This window comes from Carcharhinus amblyrhynchos, chromosome 3 (genome assembly GCF_965287045.1).
Source record: "Carcharhinus amblyrhynchos chromosome 3, sCarAmb.v2.hapA, whole genome shotgun sequence".
NCBI classification, from domain to species: domain Eukaryota; kingdom Metazoa; phylum Chordata; class Chondrichthyes; order Carcharhiniformes; family Carcharhinidae; genus Carcharhinus; species Carcharhinus amblyrhynchos.
The window spans coordinates 10,669,353-10,685,756 of NC_137326.1; the positions used below are offsets into that span (position 1 = coordinate 10,669,353).

Consider the following 16,404-nt stretch of genomic DNA (forward strand, 5'->3'; position numbering starts at 1 on the left):
GGGAGGAAACCAGAGTACCCGGAGGAAACCCACACAGACACGAGGAGAATGTGCAAACTCCACACAGACAGTTACCCGAGCTAGGAATCGAACCTGGAACCCTGGAGCTGTGAAGCAGCAGTGCTAACCACTGTGCTACTGTGCCGCCCGGGTTATTTAGAATCACAAGCTTTTGGAGACTTACCTGATTCACCTGATGAAGGAGCAGTGCTCCTAAAGCTTGAGACTCCAAATAAACCTGTTTGTCTTTAACCTGGTGTTGTGAGACTTCTTACTTGAGAAGCAACACTGATACCAACCAGGGCAACTGCTGACAAATTATAGTCCTCAGCACCCTCCCCCCAATATCTATAAACACCCCTGCACACCATATTGCCCTAACTATAAGGAGATTGTGCAAACAATACAATTTCTTCCTCCATTCCTAGGGTCAACCGCCCATTCCTGGGGTTTCCATTCGGAGGGCAGTGAGGGAGTGACAAATAGAGGGGTCTTCACCCAGAATCTGGACAAACATCCCCCTCCTCCTCCCCTCCCCACAGACTGAGAAAACAGATTAACAGCGAGAACACGTTACTCGAAATCAAGGGCTGTGGAAGAGCTGAACTCTGTGGGCGCAGTAAGAAGTCTCACAACACCAGGTTAAAGTCCAACAGGTTTATTTGGTAGCATTTGACAGTTCATTTGGTGGCTTTTGCTACCAAATAAACCTGTTCGACCTTAACCTGGTGTTGTGAGACTTCTTACTGTGTTTACCCCCGTCCAAAGCCGGCATCTCCACATCGTGCCACTTTCCAACGCAGATTTGTCCCTGTAATTTACAACGCAGGCTCACAAATGCAGAAAGAGCAAGCAGATCATTGCAAACTTGCTGAAAAGTTCCAACGCGCTTAACTGCAACGTTACAATATGATATATTAACGTTCACAAAACGGCATTTACTGAATGCAAATATTGAGTGCATGGGCCCCTTAATTGTGACACTTGGCGGAGTGCCAATTTTCCCCCACGTTGTGAATCTTGGCGATAGATTCTGGGATAAGGTTACAGAGCCGGGCGATTGGCCCGTGTCTCACTCCGAGAGACGGAGCTGGGTGCCGATAGGTTGCTTTCCTTAAACAGGGGAGGAGGAGGGGACCCTCCCTGTATAAAATATACACCAGCGTATGCCAAAATTTGAAACAAAAATTGAGAGGGAGAAATCCGACAAGCCCAAGCCAAGGGGAGGATTGAAAAGAATCGAAGCCGCAGCAAAAAATTTTTTTTTTCCCAAATGTAGGGGGAGGGCTGAGACTACTCAGGGTACAAGAGCTGGGAGAGGGGCGGCTACACACAAGGCATCGGTGATGCAGGACGCCAAACTGGATGATTTCATTTGTCATCTCCGCAAAGAAATGGTGAGTTACCGAGAAAGAAAGGGAACACTTTCAGCGGAGATTTAATGTTGAATGTAGCGTTCACAGCTCGTCCTTTTAGAGTTACTTTTTGTTTTGTTTAAAGAGATGACACAGCTCAGAGATCCAGTCTCGTCCTTGGGAACTATGATTATTATTAAGAAAAATAAAATCCCTTGTGCCAGATTTTGAATTCTCTATTATTGCCAATTCCATGTAATTTTTAGACATTTTAGCATATTTGTCAGTCCCTGGCACCTAACCACCAGTGACATGGAACTACGTTTTTATTTATTTTTGTTCAGTTCTGTGGTTTTATAAAGGAGCTGTGGTGCCGGACGATGAGAGAGCGAGAGATACATAGGGGGCAAATGCGAGTTGGAGAGGAGGCAGAGAGGCTGCGGATTAAAGCATTTATCTGACCCCTGGCATTACACATATCAAGCCAATGTGGACCCCCCCTCTCCCCCTTTTAATTGGGGGGGGTGGGGGTGAATTTGGAAAGTTACTAAAGAGAGAGAGAATGCACAGTCTCCCTTTATGAAATGTATAGCACCAAGCAGGCCAGGTGAGCAGTAAGTGTGCCCAGGTGTTCTCCATAGTTAACATGTTCTTACCTGCCCGCAGCGTCTGTGCAGATAGAATGGAATGTCTTAGAGGGAGAGACTCTGACCCTTTCCTTACTCATCTCTTCTTGGAAACAATGAGGGTGCCCGTGTGGCCTTTTGGAAAGGGGGGGGGGGGAGGGCTCAATCATTACCTCCAAGTCCACCCATTCATGGGGAATTTGCAATTACAGCCTCGATCAACACTAACTCTCCAGGATTGGTTGGGGGAAGATTTCTTTTGGCGGGAGGGAGGAGAAAGTTCTGTCTTTCACCCCCCCCCCCCCCATCTTCTCAATTGTACCATCACTTTCTTTTTCTCCAGCTCTGGATGTTGGATCAGGGTTGGTGTGGATCATGTTTGGGCTCGTCATCTAGAAGCAGTGATGGGCCGAGTGGCTGTCTGTTCTGGAAATCATTAAACTGTAATGAGCACGGATATGAGTGGGCTGGAAGCTGGGATCTTGCTGCTCTGTGTGGCTCAATCCGACAGGGCAAAAATGCATTTCCCTATTGAGTCAGCAGAGGGAGCCGGGTGGACACTTTGCCAAGTCTACCACACTGCACATGGCACCCCAGGCTTAGACTGGATTAAGCATGAGTCCAGAGGAAGTTAACTCTATATTTGATATTGGCTGGTGTAGGGGGGCAGTTAAATGAATGCAATACATCTTTATTAAAAGGCACACCTATATACCCAGAGTAGCTTTTAGAATCCTACAGTGCAGAAGGAGGTCATTTGGCCCGTCTAGTCTGTACCACAATCCCACCTAGGCTCTAACCCCATAATCTCATGCATTTACCCTAGCTCGTTCCCCCTGACACCAAGGGGCAATTTAGCATGACCAATCCACCTGACCCGCATATCTTTGGACTGTGAGAGGAAACTGGAGCACCTAGAGGAATCCCACACAGACAGGGGGAGAACATGCAAACTCTACACAGGGACCCAAGCCGGGAATTGAACCTGGATCCCTGATGCTGTGAGGCAGAGTGCCAACCACTGTGCCATCGTGCTGTCCATGGTGGTATACAAGTTCTAGATTTGTAAATCAGTGTTATTGAGGCCTCACAGACATGCTGAACTGCTCATGGCCACCTCTTAATTTAATCTCAAAATATTTATTTTAAGAATAATAACAAGGGGAAGAGATTAAAATCCACTTTAATCCATCTCATAGGGAATATTTCTGAAAAGTTATTTTTGATGTGTTATAGATTTTACTCCATCCTTCCTTCCCTTGATACCTGGCTGAGGAAATGGGCCCACTCGCATATGCTCGCTGATAATCTGTTTAGCTGGTTGCACTCAATGGAAGTCCCACAGACATCAGGACACTACAAAGTCTGGATCTAACTAGATCGTCATGATACTGGGGCTCAGACAGTAATGGTAATTATTGTGGGTTTTAGTGAATTGGCAGGCAGATTGGTATGGGAGTAAAATTGGGCAATGCCAGGTGTACGGAGGAACTCTGGAAGGGGAATAGGCTGTTCAACTCCTCGAGCCGATCACTAAGGTGATGGCTGATCATAGAATTGACAGTGCAGAAGGAGGCCATTTGGCCCATCGAGCCTGCACTGTCCACAATTCCGCTCAAGTCCCAGCCCCCTAACCCCATGTATTTATCCTGCTAATCCCCTGACACTAAGGTTGATTGGCCATGCTAAATTGTCCCTAACATGCACATCTTTGGACTGTGGGAGGAAACCAGAGCACCCAGGCTGAACCCACGTAGATACATGGAGAACGTGCAAACTCCACAGTCACCTGAGGCTGGAATTGAAACCGGGTCCCTGGCATTGTGAGACAGCAGTGCCACCCACTGTGCCACTATGCCATAATTTGTGATCCATTTGCTATGGTTCCATATCCTTTTATACAATTGTCTAGCAAGAATTTTTCAATCTCAGATTTTAAATTATTGAACTAGCATCTGCTGCTTTACATGGGGGGACAGTTTCAAACTTCTCTTTGCACAAAGATGGAAACATACATTGGATATATGGCACAGAAAGAGGCCATTTGGCCCAACGAGTCTATGCCAGTGTTTATATAATTCTCAAGCCTTCTTCCATCTTTCCTTATCTCAATCTGTCATCGTAACCCTTCTCCATCATATACTTATCTAGCTTGCCCTTGAATGCATCTGTCCAATTCACGTCAACCATTCCCTGGGGTAGTGAGTTCCTCATTCTCCCCACTCTTTGGGTAAAGGGGTCTATCCTGAATTTCCATTTGGAATTCTTGGTTACTGCTCTATCTTATGCACCTGATTTCATGTTCCATGTTTGCACAGGTACAAGTATTGACATATATACTGACATTGACCCACATGCAAAAGATGTACACAAGTATGTGCTACACTTGCAGTGCATGTAGACAGTGTACAGAGATAGACATTCACATAAGAGGAATACACATCTCATAGTGAACATATGAATAAGGAGCAGTAGGCCATTCAACCCCTCGTGCCTGCTCTGCCATTTAATAAGACCATGGCTGATCTGATGATAACCTCAAACCTGCATCTCACCTACCCCTGATAATCTATCACCCACTTGCTTAGTAAGATTCTATCCACATCTGACTTAAATGTACAAAGACTGTTTCTTTTCAGGAACAGAGTTCCAGGGACTCATGACCCTCTGAGTGGGAAAAAAAATGCCTCCTCTCTGTCTTAAATGGTTGACCCCTTACATTAAAACTGTAGCTCCTAATTCTAGATTCTGCCACAAGAGGAAACATCCTCTCCACATCCACCCTATCAAGATCCCTCAGGATCTTGTATGTTTCAGTCAAGTCACCGCTTTCTCTTGTAAACTCCAGCGGACATGAGCTTAGCTGTCCAAATCTTTCCTCGTAAGACAACCCACCCATTCCAGGTGTCAATTCTCTCTGAACTGCTTCCAACACGTTTACGTACTTTCTTAAATAAAGTAACCAATACTGTACACAGTACTGTAAAGGTGGTCTCACTAATACCCTATAAGGGTGGCATGGTGGCACAGTGGTTAGCACTGGTGCCTTACAGTGCCAGGAACCCAGGTTCGATTCCTGGCTTGGGTCACTGTCTGTGTGGAGTTGGCACATTCTCCCTGTGTCTGCGTGGGTTTCCTCTGGGTACTCCAGTATTCTCCCACATTCCAAAAGATGTGCCGATTAGGTGAATTTGCCATGCCAAATTCTCCCTCCGTGTACCCGAATAGGTGCTGGAGTGTGGCGACTAGGGGATTTTCACAGCAACTTAATTGCAGTGTTAATGTAAGATTACTTGTGACCAATAAATAGACATTAACAACTGAAGCATAACTTCCCTACTTTGGTTTTCAATCCCCTCTCAATAAATGATAACATCCTATTAGCTTTCCTAATTACTTGCTCTACTTGCATACTAGCCTTTTGTCACCCATGCACTGGGACACCCAGATCCCTCTGCATCAGAGCTCTGCAATCTCTCTCCATTTTGATATACAGTTTTATTGTTCCTGCCGAAATGCACAATTTCACAGTTTCTCACCTTATATTCCACTTGCCAAATCCTTGTCCACCCACTCAACCTATTGCAGCAAATTTGGCAAACGTTGAGGTTCCAGCACTGATCCCTGTGGCACACCACTCGTTACATCTTGCCAACCTGGAAAAATACCGATTTATGCCTACTCTGTCTCCTGTTAACCAACCAAGCTTCTATCCTTGCCAAAATGTTACCACCATAACATGAGCCTTTATGCACATTCCCAGCCATATACAGACAGTGAACCGAATTTAGAAATTAGCTTTCAACAAATCAGAGGCCTTCCCATAGGGATTTTATACTTTGATAGTTAGTATTAAACAATGCTAGAAAAATGATTACTGGCAATCAATTTGATTTACTTATTGTTTTCTTGTATTTTGAACCAGATAAATATGAAAGAGGCAGGGGCTTGTCTTCGAGATCAAATGCAGTGTATGATGCAGGCATTGCAAGACCTAAAACAGATCCACAGCATCAGTAGCTTGAACCTGAAGGAGGAGGAGGTGCCCTTGCCCCCCGCCAAGGGGAGGAGTTCACATAGTTTTACTTCGGATGTCTCCGAATCGGACACCTACGACTCTGCATGTTGCCTGGTGTCTCCCAGAAGTGAGGAGGAAAGCAGCCCATCAGTATTCGCATCACCCAGCAGCGAGAGAAGCTTAGAGTTTGACTCTGGTTACTCAGAGGCCTCAGGCCCCACCTTGACAAAGGCTGCCCGGGTAGGAAGCTCTCCGTGTTTGAGGGAGAATAGACTCCCTCCCGCTGGGATCTTGAGGAATAAAATCGGCCTGGGACTAAACAAAAAAGTAAGACCAAAATCCACTTCCGATGTTTATCTGGAACAGTGCTCCTGGAAGATTTTTGATTACACGGATCCCAATGACTGGACGGTGAATTTGCTCTCCCAGAGCAGGAATAGGCAGCCCCTGGTACTGGGGGACAACTGTTTTGCAGATCTGGTGGAAAACTGGATGGACCTACCAGAGGAGGTTGATGAGATGACAGAACCAAAGACCAAGGAGCACTCCGGCAGATGGTTGGGGAAGCCTCACGAATTCATCCTGAACCTCTCTGGGAACGTCAGGCGCAAACTGGCCAACATCTCGAGGTCTGACAGGTCAAAGGGCACAGACCCGAAGCACCAAAGCAGCAGAGACAGCAGCCATGCGCACATGCTATCAAAGAGACTCTCTTGTCCGACAAATTTGGGTAATTACATGCCAAAGCTCTCTTATCTGAATCGTTCTCACTCTAACCTACCCCAGACGCATGAAGCATCAACAGACTTTGATAAGTTTATTGCTTTGATGAAAAGCAGAAGTAGGAAACCAATTATTTGCAAGGACACAATTAGTTACGTTTAAAGTAAACACGATGGACATTGACTCCTGTGCCTCTAACTTGAGGCACGTATTAATCTCATTTTTGTATCACTTTTTGATATAAGCCAAAATGTATATAGCCATGTAGTTTGTCAACATACATTTTTATATTTTATACAATGCCTTAAAATAAACACAAGATTCTTCAATGGTTTTGTTTGACAACTTTTTGTTTATTTAGACGTCAAATTCCAGCATCGATAAATCACCACAATTCTATGAAGGCTGTGCAGTCCTTTCCATGCACCCTGCAGACTTTGTCTTCATGACTATTTTCTAGTTTGTGATCTGACCCTCTCTACGCTTCAGTTTGATTCCAAGCAGAACTTCAGCCAAAGCTCAACCTCAATTGGCCCTCACTTTGCAAACAATTAGCATCTGTTACCAAACAAGGTTGTCTCAATTAACTGTGGGCTGTTGCAGCCGTGGGCACGATTATTTACTGTATGATTTCCAGGCAAGGGAAAAGGTTAAAATGCTCTTTACTTCCAGTGTTTGAGGGAGGTGATTCTCCAGGCCCGCAGTGCTGCTTTTTTTTAACACAGCGGGCCAGGGGATCTAGTGGTGGCCAATTCATGCTGGGTGTCCGGGCCTCCGAGTCGCCCAGCGCTGGATTGCTGATGAGAATGGCGCGGAGCTGCATAATGTATGCAGCAGCTCATTTACATGCCATTTAAATCCTATTAGCCGGCCTGGGACTGGAGTCTCCAGGCCCACTAACCTCTTCCCCTGCCCCGCCAGGTATGGTTCACTCCAGTGGGGTTTAACTATAGCTCTGCCAACTGTAGGGAGCGGGTGAGCCCAATCTCGCTAGAGTGGAAGGGGGGGGGGGGGCGCAATCGAAGACCCCAGAGTGCCAGGAGTTGGGTGGTTGGCACCTGGGCATTGCCATCTTGGCACTGCCCACTGAACCCCCCTCTAACTGCTCACTGAACCCCCCCCCCTTACTGCCCAAGGGGCAAAGTGCCAGTGTCCAGGGGGCATCTTGGTATTGCCCACTGGGCAAGGGGCAGGGCCTAATGCAGTGAGCCTCTGGGGATGATTGGTGTGGGTAGGGAGTCTTGCTGCCACTCTGCTGTCGGGATTGGTGTTGGAGGGAGGGAGACTAATGACTGGGACCGGCCACTGAGGTTGGGGGGGGGGGGGGGGTGGGGGGTTGTTCGGGACTGCCAGTTGACGGGAATTGGGAGTTCAGGGCTACCTGGGGGTGTGGGGGGGGGTGGAAATGGCAGGAAGTTGAGGCAGGCCGGCGGGGGTGGGGGAGGGGGTGTCAAGGCTGGATGCAGACACATCTAGGGAGCTTGCAATCAGGCTGTTGGTGGGGGGGGGGGCACACGGCCCCTGCAATGCTGGCCATGAGGCTGGTCAGTGATCCAGCTGGCCAACAATTGGGGCCACTGCGCATGCGCTGACCTTGGTGCTGACAGATCGGCGCATGCGCAATAGCGCACTCAGCGCTATGCTGCCAGCCTCTCCAGTGGGTATAGGCCCTGCCCACTGGTGTCTGGAGCGAATCATGCTTGGGCATTCTGCAGCACACAGAGTGGGAGATTCATTTTGAAACTCCCACTGAAAAAAATGGCAGAATTTACTCCAGTTTTTACATGAATCCGACACTTAGAATTCTTTTGGGAGAATTGGTTTACCTGTTGCTGTGATCCTGGCTGGTGTAAATTACTATTTGCAAACTGGGATCAGTGTACAGAAAATGTGAGGAGAGTTCATAAAGAGTGGAAACTTGTCATAGCCTTAACCTGTCCTGGAATAGTCACGTTAATCATTGAATTGCTTTGTGTTAATTCAGGAGTGTGAATCCATTGGGAACATAACTAAATCCCAGACTCCATTCCAAAGCCTATCACATCTTTAATGTTACTGATGCAGCTCCCACAAGGTATCGCTCCCCTCGTCGGAAAATGTGATGTATTGAACACGTAGAAGAAAGTGACCCAAAATCAAGGGGCTGTTCCCAGTAGAGACCAAAACATAACGAGATACTGAAGCTGCATTCGCTTCAGCGTACTGTAAAAATGAACCTGTAACGAGTGTATCCCTAACACTCGCTACGACACAGGGAGTTTTTAAAAGCACGGTTACTCTGTTTAAATACAGTCAGGCCTCCCCACTGGCACATACTTCACAACAAGGTTCCCTTGTTTAAAATCTATCAGGTAAATGATAAAATTCCTTTTCTGAAAACAACCTCGGGGTCCAAACCTACTTGGGAGTTTGTTTTTCTCCTTGGGTGACATTTCTCTACAGCTGAACAATTCCCAGTTTCCCTTTTCATTTGTTAATAGTATGGGGGCGGGTGTTGGGTTATTATTTCTGAGTCCAAATTGTGAAAGGCTATTTTGCCATTTCCAGTCAGAAGCCTTACATTTATTTATTAATACATTTGTATTAAAAATGTTTCAGTTTACAGGGAAAAGATAACTGTAGTGAGGAATTGGTCATTTTTCACTACTGATTTCCACTGTGAAGTATTCTTCACCGTAAGAAGTCTCACAATGCCAGGTTAAAGTCCAACAGGTTTATTTGGTAGCTACTAGCTTTTGGAGCACTGCCCCTTATCAGGTGAGTGGACCATCAGGTCTGAAAGCTCGTGATTCCAAATAAACCTATTGGATTTTAACCTGGTGTCGTTATTTATTAGGGTCACAGAAGTTACAGTAAAAATCCCCGAGTCGCCACACTGAGTGGGATTTTAACCTGGATTTTGACCTGAACTTTAACCCGGTGTTGTGAGACTTATTACTGTGTTTACCCCAATCCAACGCCGGCATCTCCACATCAATTATTCTTCAGACATGGACCAGGTGCAGATGAAGTTAGCTACGTTTTAATCCTGATTTTGGATGAGTTGGAGCAGCACAATGGTTAGCACTGCTGCCTCACCGCACCAGGACCTGGTTTGATTCCCACACGTTCTCCCCACATCTGCGTGGGCTTCCTCCCACAGTCTGAATGACATGCTGGTTAGGTGCGTCGGCCACGCTAAAATTCTCACTCAGTGTACTGGGAGAAGTGCCGGAGTGAGGCAACTAGGGGATTTTCACACTGACTTCTGTGACACTAATAAACAACAACACCAGGTTAAAGTCCAACGGGTTTATTTGGAATCACGAGCTTGCGGACCTGATGGTCCACTCCCCAGATGAAAGTGCAGCGCTCCGAAAGCTCGTGATTCCAAATAAACCTGTTGGATTTTAACCTGGGTGTTGTGAGACTTCTTACTGTGCTCACCCCAGTCCAAAACCGGCATCTCCACATCAGTAATAAATAAATTTGACATTATGATTATGTCACGTTTCCCATATTCATATGGTGGGTGGATAGGCAATGGGTGGAAATGTAAAGGCCTCGGAGCAAGCCTGGCCATTTAGTACCAATTATTACTGAATTAGGTTGACACGAGTTAAGATTGATAGGTGACCAAATCAGAACGGAGTTATGACTGTCCCAATTCACACTGTGTGGCATCTTTGCAATGAGCAGAAAGGAAAATACAGTGGGTATATCATAGAATCATAGAACCCTACAGTGCAGAACGAGGCCCTTCAGCCCATCGAGTCTGCACCGAACACATTCCCACCCAGGCCCCACCCCCACATCCCTACATATTTTACCCACTAATCCCTCTAACCTACACATCCCTGGACACTAAGGGGCAATTTCTTAGCATGGCCAATCAACCTAACCCGCGCATCTTTGGAAGGAAACCGGAATACCCAGAAGAAACCCACGCAGACACGAGGAGAATGTGCAAACTCCACACAGACAGTGACCCGAGCCAGGATTCATCCCCTCAGCCTGGGTTGCGTTCAGATTTAGGTCCTGGAATGAAAACAGCAACAGTCGGGGTCATGTTTAAAAGGGATTGGCAAAAGCCACCCGAGTTCAGGGCAACCTAAAGCCTAAAGGTTTCTGACTTTGTCTGCAGTCTGCATCACTTTTTGATGATTATTAAAGTGTCTGCCTGATGACAGTGAGCTGTGGTGCTTTGCTGGATTATTACCTTCAGAAAGCCCACTAACATTCAAAATTATCCAAGCTTTGCATTGGTGATAGGCCAACAACACAGAGATTTCTATAAGGTTATCAGAAACTGGGTAAGTGCCTGGGTGAGAGGGGCAGGGCACAAGTCCCAAAACTCCTATGCTTTCATCGGATCTGGTAGAAAACAGGGGGAAGATCTTCTTCATCTTCTTCAGAGTTGAAGTCTATCTCAAACTTTAGGCCCTTCACATGTTCCTCGATCTTTTGCTGACTGAGCATTTCCACAATCTCGGACAGTCTGAAAAGAGGCAAAATATTGATGAGAAATATCAAAATGTGGCATGATGCGTAACACCACTTTTTAAAAAATTAATTGATGGGATATGGGCATCACTGGCTGGGCTAGTATTTATTACAAAGGGCAAACAAAGAAGGAAGAAAATTCCAGCACAGGAACAGGCTCTTCGGCCCTCCAAGCCTGTACCGAACATGCTGCCCGACCGAGCTAAAACCCTCCACCTTTACCAGGGACCATACCCCTCTATTTACATCCAATTCGTGTGTTTGTCGAGACGCCCCTTAAAAGTCACTATCATATCCACTTCCACTACTGCCCCTGGAAGCGAGTTTCAGGCAGCCACCACCCTCTGTGTAAAAAACTTGCCCCGTACATCTCCTTTAAACCTTGCCCCTTGCACCTTTAAACCTATGCGCCCTAAAAATTGACTCTTACACCCTGGGAAAGAACTTCTGACTACCCACTCTGTCCATGCTCCTCAATTTTGTAGACTTCTATCAGGTCAATCTCCGTCGTTCCAGTGAAAGCAAGCCAAGTTTCTCCAACCTCTCCTCGTAGCTAATGGAATTGTCCTTGATCTGAGTGGCTTGCAAGACCATTTCAGAGGGCATTTAAGAGTCAGCCACATTGCTGTGGCTCTGGAGTCACATGTAGGCCAGACCAGGTAAGGACGGCAGATTTCCTCTCCTAAAGGGCAGTAGTGAACCGGATGAGTTTTTCCGACAATCAACAACATTTTAATGATCATTATTAGACTTTAATTCCAGATTTTTATTGAATTCAAATTCCACCATAAGGGATTGGAACTCGGGTCCCCAGACCATTGTCTAGGAGCAACTCACAAGAAAAAAGTTGAAGAAGTTCCAAATACCTTTATAAGTCACCCTTGTCCCGTTATTATGGAAAAAGATGTCGGGAAAAGTAAAACTAGATATCACTGAGTTTTTAAGATAGTCACCAAGAATCAGATAGGGAATTCAGAAGAAATCTCTTTTCTCCAGAGTGGTGAGAATATAGAACTCACTCTGCAGGGAGTAGTTGAGGTGAGTAACATGGATTTATTCAGTTAAACACTGGGAAGGCCAAAGGCATGGTCTTCAGCACACAACACAAAACCTTGTTCCCGCTCAACTGATTCCATCCCTTTCCCTCCTGTCCCCAATCATTGTCATGATGTGGAGATGCCGGCGTTGGACTGGGGTAAACACAGTAAGAAGTCTCACAACACCAGGTTAAAGTCCAACAAGTTTATTTGATAGTAAATCCACTAGCTTTTGGAGTTTGCCCCTTTGTCAGCTGACTGCCTAGTCAATGTCTCCAGGATGTTTGCAACCTCAGTGTCCAATTTGACAGAGCTGAGTTCTGATCCCATATCCCCTCCTTCATAAAGACCACCTACCTTTGCTCACATAACCACAAGTCCCTGCTCCACCTAACCCAGTAAGAAGTCTGACAACACCAGGTTAAAGTCCAACCAATTTATTTGATAGTAAACTCACAAGCTTTCGGGGTTTGCCCCTTTGTTAGGTGAATGGAGAGTTCTGGCCTCAGACAGCTAGTGAGTTTACTATCAAATAAATTGGTTGGACTTTAACCTGGTGTTGTGAGACTTTTTACTGTGTTTACCCCAGTCCAACACCGGCATCTCCACATCATGACCACCTAGCCCATCCATTGTTGAAACTCTCAATCACATTTTTGTTAGCTCCTGAACTGATTATTCTGATGTTTTCCTAACCAGATACCCATCTTCCACCCTCCATAACCCTGACATTATCCAAATCACTGTTGTCCCTCCATATGCCAATCCACACCACCCTGGTCAAATGACACGCCCGTGCCCACTGATCTACAATGGCTTCTTGTTTACCACGGTGCCTTTGACAAGGTACCACATGGTAGGTTGTTGCATAAGGTCAAATCTCATGGGATCTAGGGTGAGGTATCCAACTGGATACAAAATTGGCTTGGCAACAGAAGACTGAGGGTGGTTGTAGGGGGTTGTTTTTCAAACTGGAGGCTTGTGACCAGCGATGTGTCTCAGGGATTGGTGTTGGATCTACTGTTATTTGTCAATTATATTAATGATTTGGATGAAAATTTAGTAGGCATGGTTAGTAAGTTTGCAGATGACACCAAGATTGGTGGCATAATGGACAGTGAAGAAGATTATCCTGGATGGCAACGGGAGCTTGATCAATTGGGCCATTGGGCTGATGAATGGCAGATGGAATTTAATTTAAATAAAAGCGAGGTGATGCATTTTGGTAGATCGAACCAGGACAGAACTTACTCAGTTAATGGTAGGGCATTGGGGAGAGTTATAGAACAAAGAGATCTAGGGGTACAGGTTCACAGCTCCTTGAAAGTGGATTCACAGGTGGATAGAGTGGTGAAGATGGCATTCGGCATGCTTGGTTTCATTGGTCAGAACACTAAATACAGGAGTTGGGATGTCTTGTCGAAGTTGTACAAGATATTAGATATTGGGAAAAGATACTGACTATCTAGCTGATCTGTGCCCCTCATTATTTTATAGACCTCTATAAGATCATCCCTCAGCTTCCTACGCTCCAGAGAAAAAGGTCCCAGTCTATCCAGCCTCTCCTCATAACTCAAACCATCAAGTCCCGGTAGCACCCTAGTAAATCTTTTCTGCACTCTTTCTAGTTCAATAATACCCTTTCTATAATAAGGTAACCAGAATTGCACACAGTATTCCAAGTGTGGCCTTAGCAATGTCTTGTATAACTTCAAAAAGACGTCCCAACTCCTGTATTCAATGTTCTGACCAATGAAACCCACCACTCTGTCCACCTGTGACTATACTTTCAAGGAGCTATGAACATGTACCCCTAGATCTCTTTGTTCTGTAACTCTCCCCAACGCCCTACCATTAACTGAGTAAGTTCTGCCCTGGTTCAATCTACCAAAACGCATCATCTCGCATTTGTCTAAAGTAAACTCCATCTGCCATTTGTCAGCCCACTGGCCCAGTTGATCAAGATCCTACTGCAACTGAAGATGACGTTCTTCATTGTCCACTATGGCACCAATCTTAGTGTCACCTGCAAACTTACTAACCATGCCTCCTTAATGCCCCCCCCTTCCTATTGCTAAACTTTCTCCAGCCCCTTCAACCCTACAAGATCTTTGCATTTTTCCAGCTGTAGCCTCTTGTGCAACAAACACTGCTTCCACCTCTAACATGGATGGTTATGCCTTCATTTGTCTAGATCATTAGCTCAGGAGTTCCCTCCTTAGGCCTCTCTCCCTCTATGTCCCTCCTTTTAAGAAGCCTCTTACAACCTACCACTTGGACCAAGCCTCGAGTCAATAATCTTAATATCTCTTTCTTTGGCTCAGTGTCAATTCTTGTCTGATTCTGCTTCTTGTGAAGTCCCTTCGATACGGTAAATGCAGATTGCTGTTATTAGAAACTGTAATCTAATCAAAGGTTTTGCATAGATTAATAAATACCTGGGTTTGAGATTACAGATTTAATCAAGGGCCTCGGGCAGTTTTTATCAGCAGAAAACAGCCACTCGACAGTGGTTGAAGGATTGAGATGGTTTTACAAACCACAAGAACTATCTTTGCATGCAATAACCATCGTCTGAATCCAAATATTGGAGTTCATTCAAGGGTTAGATATGCATTGGCTTCCTGGGCCTGGTTTTAGGTAGAAATGCATTCATTACTGAGCGGTCTATGCACAACAATGAAGACTGTCAAAAGCTCAAGAACGAGAGGGGCACTGGCTCAATGTGATTTGCAAAAGAAGCAAATGTGATATGAGAGAAGCCTTTCTCACAGAGTGAGCGATTTGGGTCTGGAATGCACTGCCTGGGAGTGTGACGGAGGCAGGTTCAATCAAAACATTCACGAGAGCTTTAGATGATTATTTGAATAGAAACAGTGTGCAGGGTCACTAGGAAGAGGCAGGAATCACAGAATCACTACAGTGCAGAAGGAGGCCATTCGGCCCATCAGGTCTGCAACGTCCACAGTCCCACCCAGGCCCCATTCCTGTAACCCCACATATCTATCCTGTTGCCCCCCCCGACGGTCAATTTAGCGCGGCCAATCGACCAAACACGCACATCTTTGGAGGAAACCGGAGCACCCGGAGGAAACCCACCCAGACACGGGGAGAATGTGCAAACTCCACACAGACAGTGACCCGAGGCCGGAATTGAACCGTGGCGCTGTGATAACCACTGTACCGCCCCGGAGAATGGCGCTAAGTCAGAACGCTGATTCAAAGAGGTGACGCAGACACGATGGGCCAAATGCCCCCTTCTGCACAGTAACAATTCTGTGACAAGAACTGACATTGAGCCAAAGAGGTATGACTAACAATTAATGCACAATTACTGGAAAATTCCATGGTCAATCTTGATTCTGTGCACCCTTCCTGTTTGTAAAATCGTACTTCACAATGTCACATTCTGTTATAGTTCCGCATCAATTTAGAAATTCCTAAGTCCACATTTATTATGGAAACAGCCGCTGTTAGCTTGAGTTTATTGTGTCTCTCGCTCCCTCAGCAGACATAGTTCACCGCTTCCCAAAATTGACCACCCCTTAATCAATAAATAATACATGGAAGTTTTATGCAACAATAAGAACAGTCTGGAAGACTTTAAAATGCGAACAGCATTGCGTTAGCAAACCTGAGTCCAATTATCCCCATTCCTTTAGCCTCACTTCACTTAATAACTATTTGGTTTCGCCGCTCAGGGAGTAAGTTTGCCTTTGTGCGAAAGGGGCAATGGCACATCAGCTGTTTGCTTTGCGCTGCTTCTGATTTTTACTGCAACTGAAGATGATTCACCAATTTACACGTCTTGTCATAAGATGGCAAAATGTCTCCTTCCACGCGCAGCGCCATGGTTGCCTGACGAGGTAGTAAGAAAAATCAAATGTCACCCCTGAGCTAATAAACTGGCAAGTTCCCAAGTGTTGCTTTGCAGTAAAAATACTGACGCCCAACGCAGCCAACCAGCGGACACAATATGTTAGACCCTTAGAGGATGAGAGGGGGGATTTAGTGGTGGGGGATGAGGAAATGGCTGAGGCCTTAAATAAGTTTTTTGCCTCGGTCTTCATGGAGGAGGATGCAAATAGTTTGCTGGGTATTAAAGATAGAAGGATGGTAGGAGTTGAGAGCCTGAATGCGATCACTGTCACTAGAGAGGTGGT

The 16,404-nt window shown here is 45.8% G+C and overlaps 2 protein-coding genes across 3 annotated transcripts in view; one reads left to right on the forward strand and one right to left on the reverse strand.

The window, feature by feature from the left end:
• The first annotated feature begins 1,180 nt into the window (after positions 1-1,180).
• inka1a (inka box actin regulator 1a) lies at positions 1,181-7,055 on the forward strand. 2 transcript variants are annotated; one of them, XM_080186246.1, is made up of 3 exons: positions 1,181-1,397; positions 3,218-3,392; positions 5,907-7,055. In XM_080186246.1, exons 2-3 carry the CDS (start codon positions 3,390-3,392, stop codon positions 6,882-6,884), a joined length of 981 nt encoding a protein of 326 aa, XP_080042372.1. In that variant the 5' UTR covers positions 1,181-1,397; positions 3,218-3,389; the 3' UTR covers positions 6,885-7,055. The 2 variants fall into 2 exon arrangements, with proteins under 2 accessions (XP_080042372.1, XP_080042371.1); XM_080186245.1 differs by lacking the exon at positions 3,218-3,392.
• Positions 7,056-10,530: 3,475 nt separating this feature from the next.
• Positions 10,531-16,404, reverse strand: part of LOC145341333 (ubiquitin-like modifier-activating enzyme 1) — a 261,826-nt gene continuing 255,952 nt past the window's right edge. The window contains exon 25 of the mRNA XM_080186247.1: positions 10,531-11,199. Within this exon, the coding sequence (XP_080042373.1) occupies positions 11,067-11,199 (133 nt within the window). The 3' untranslated portion in view covers positions 10,531-11,066. The remainder of the gene's footprint in view (positions 11,200-16,404) is intronic.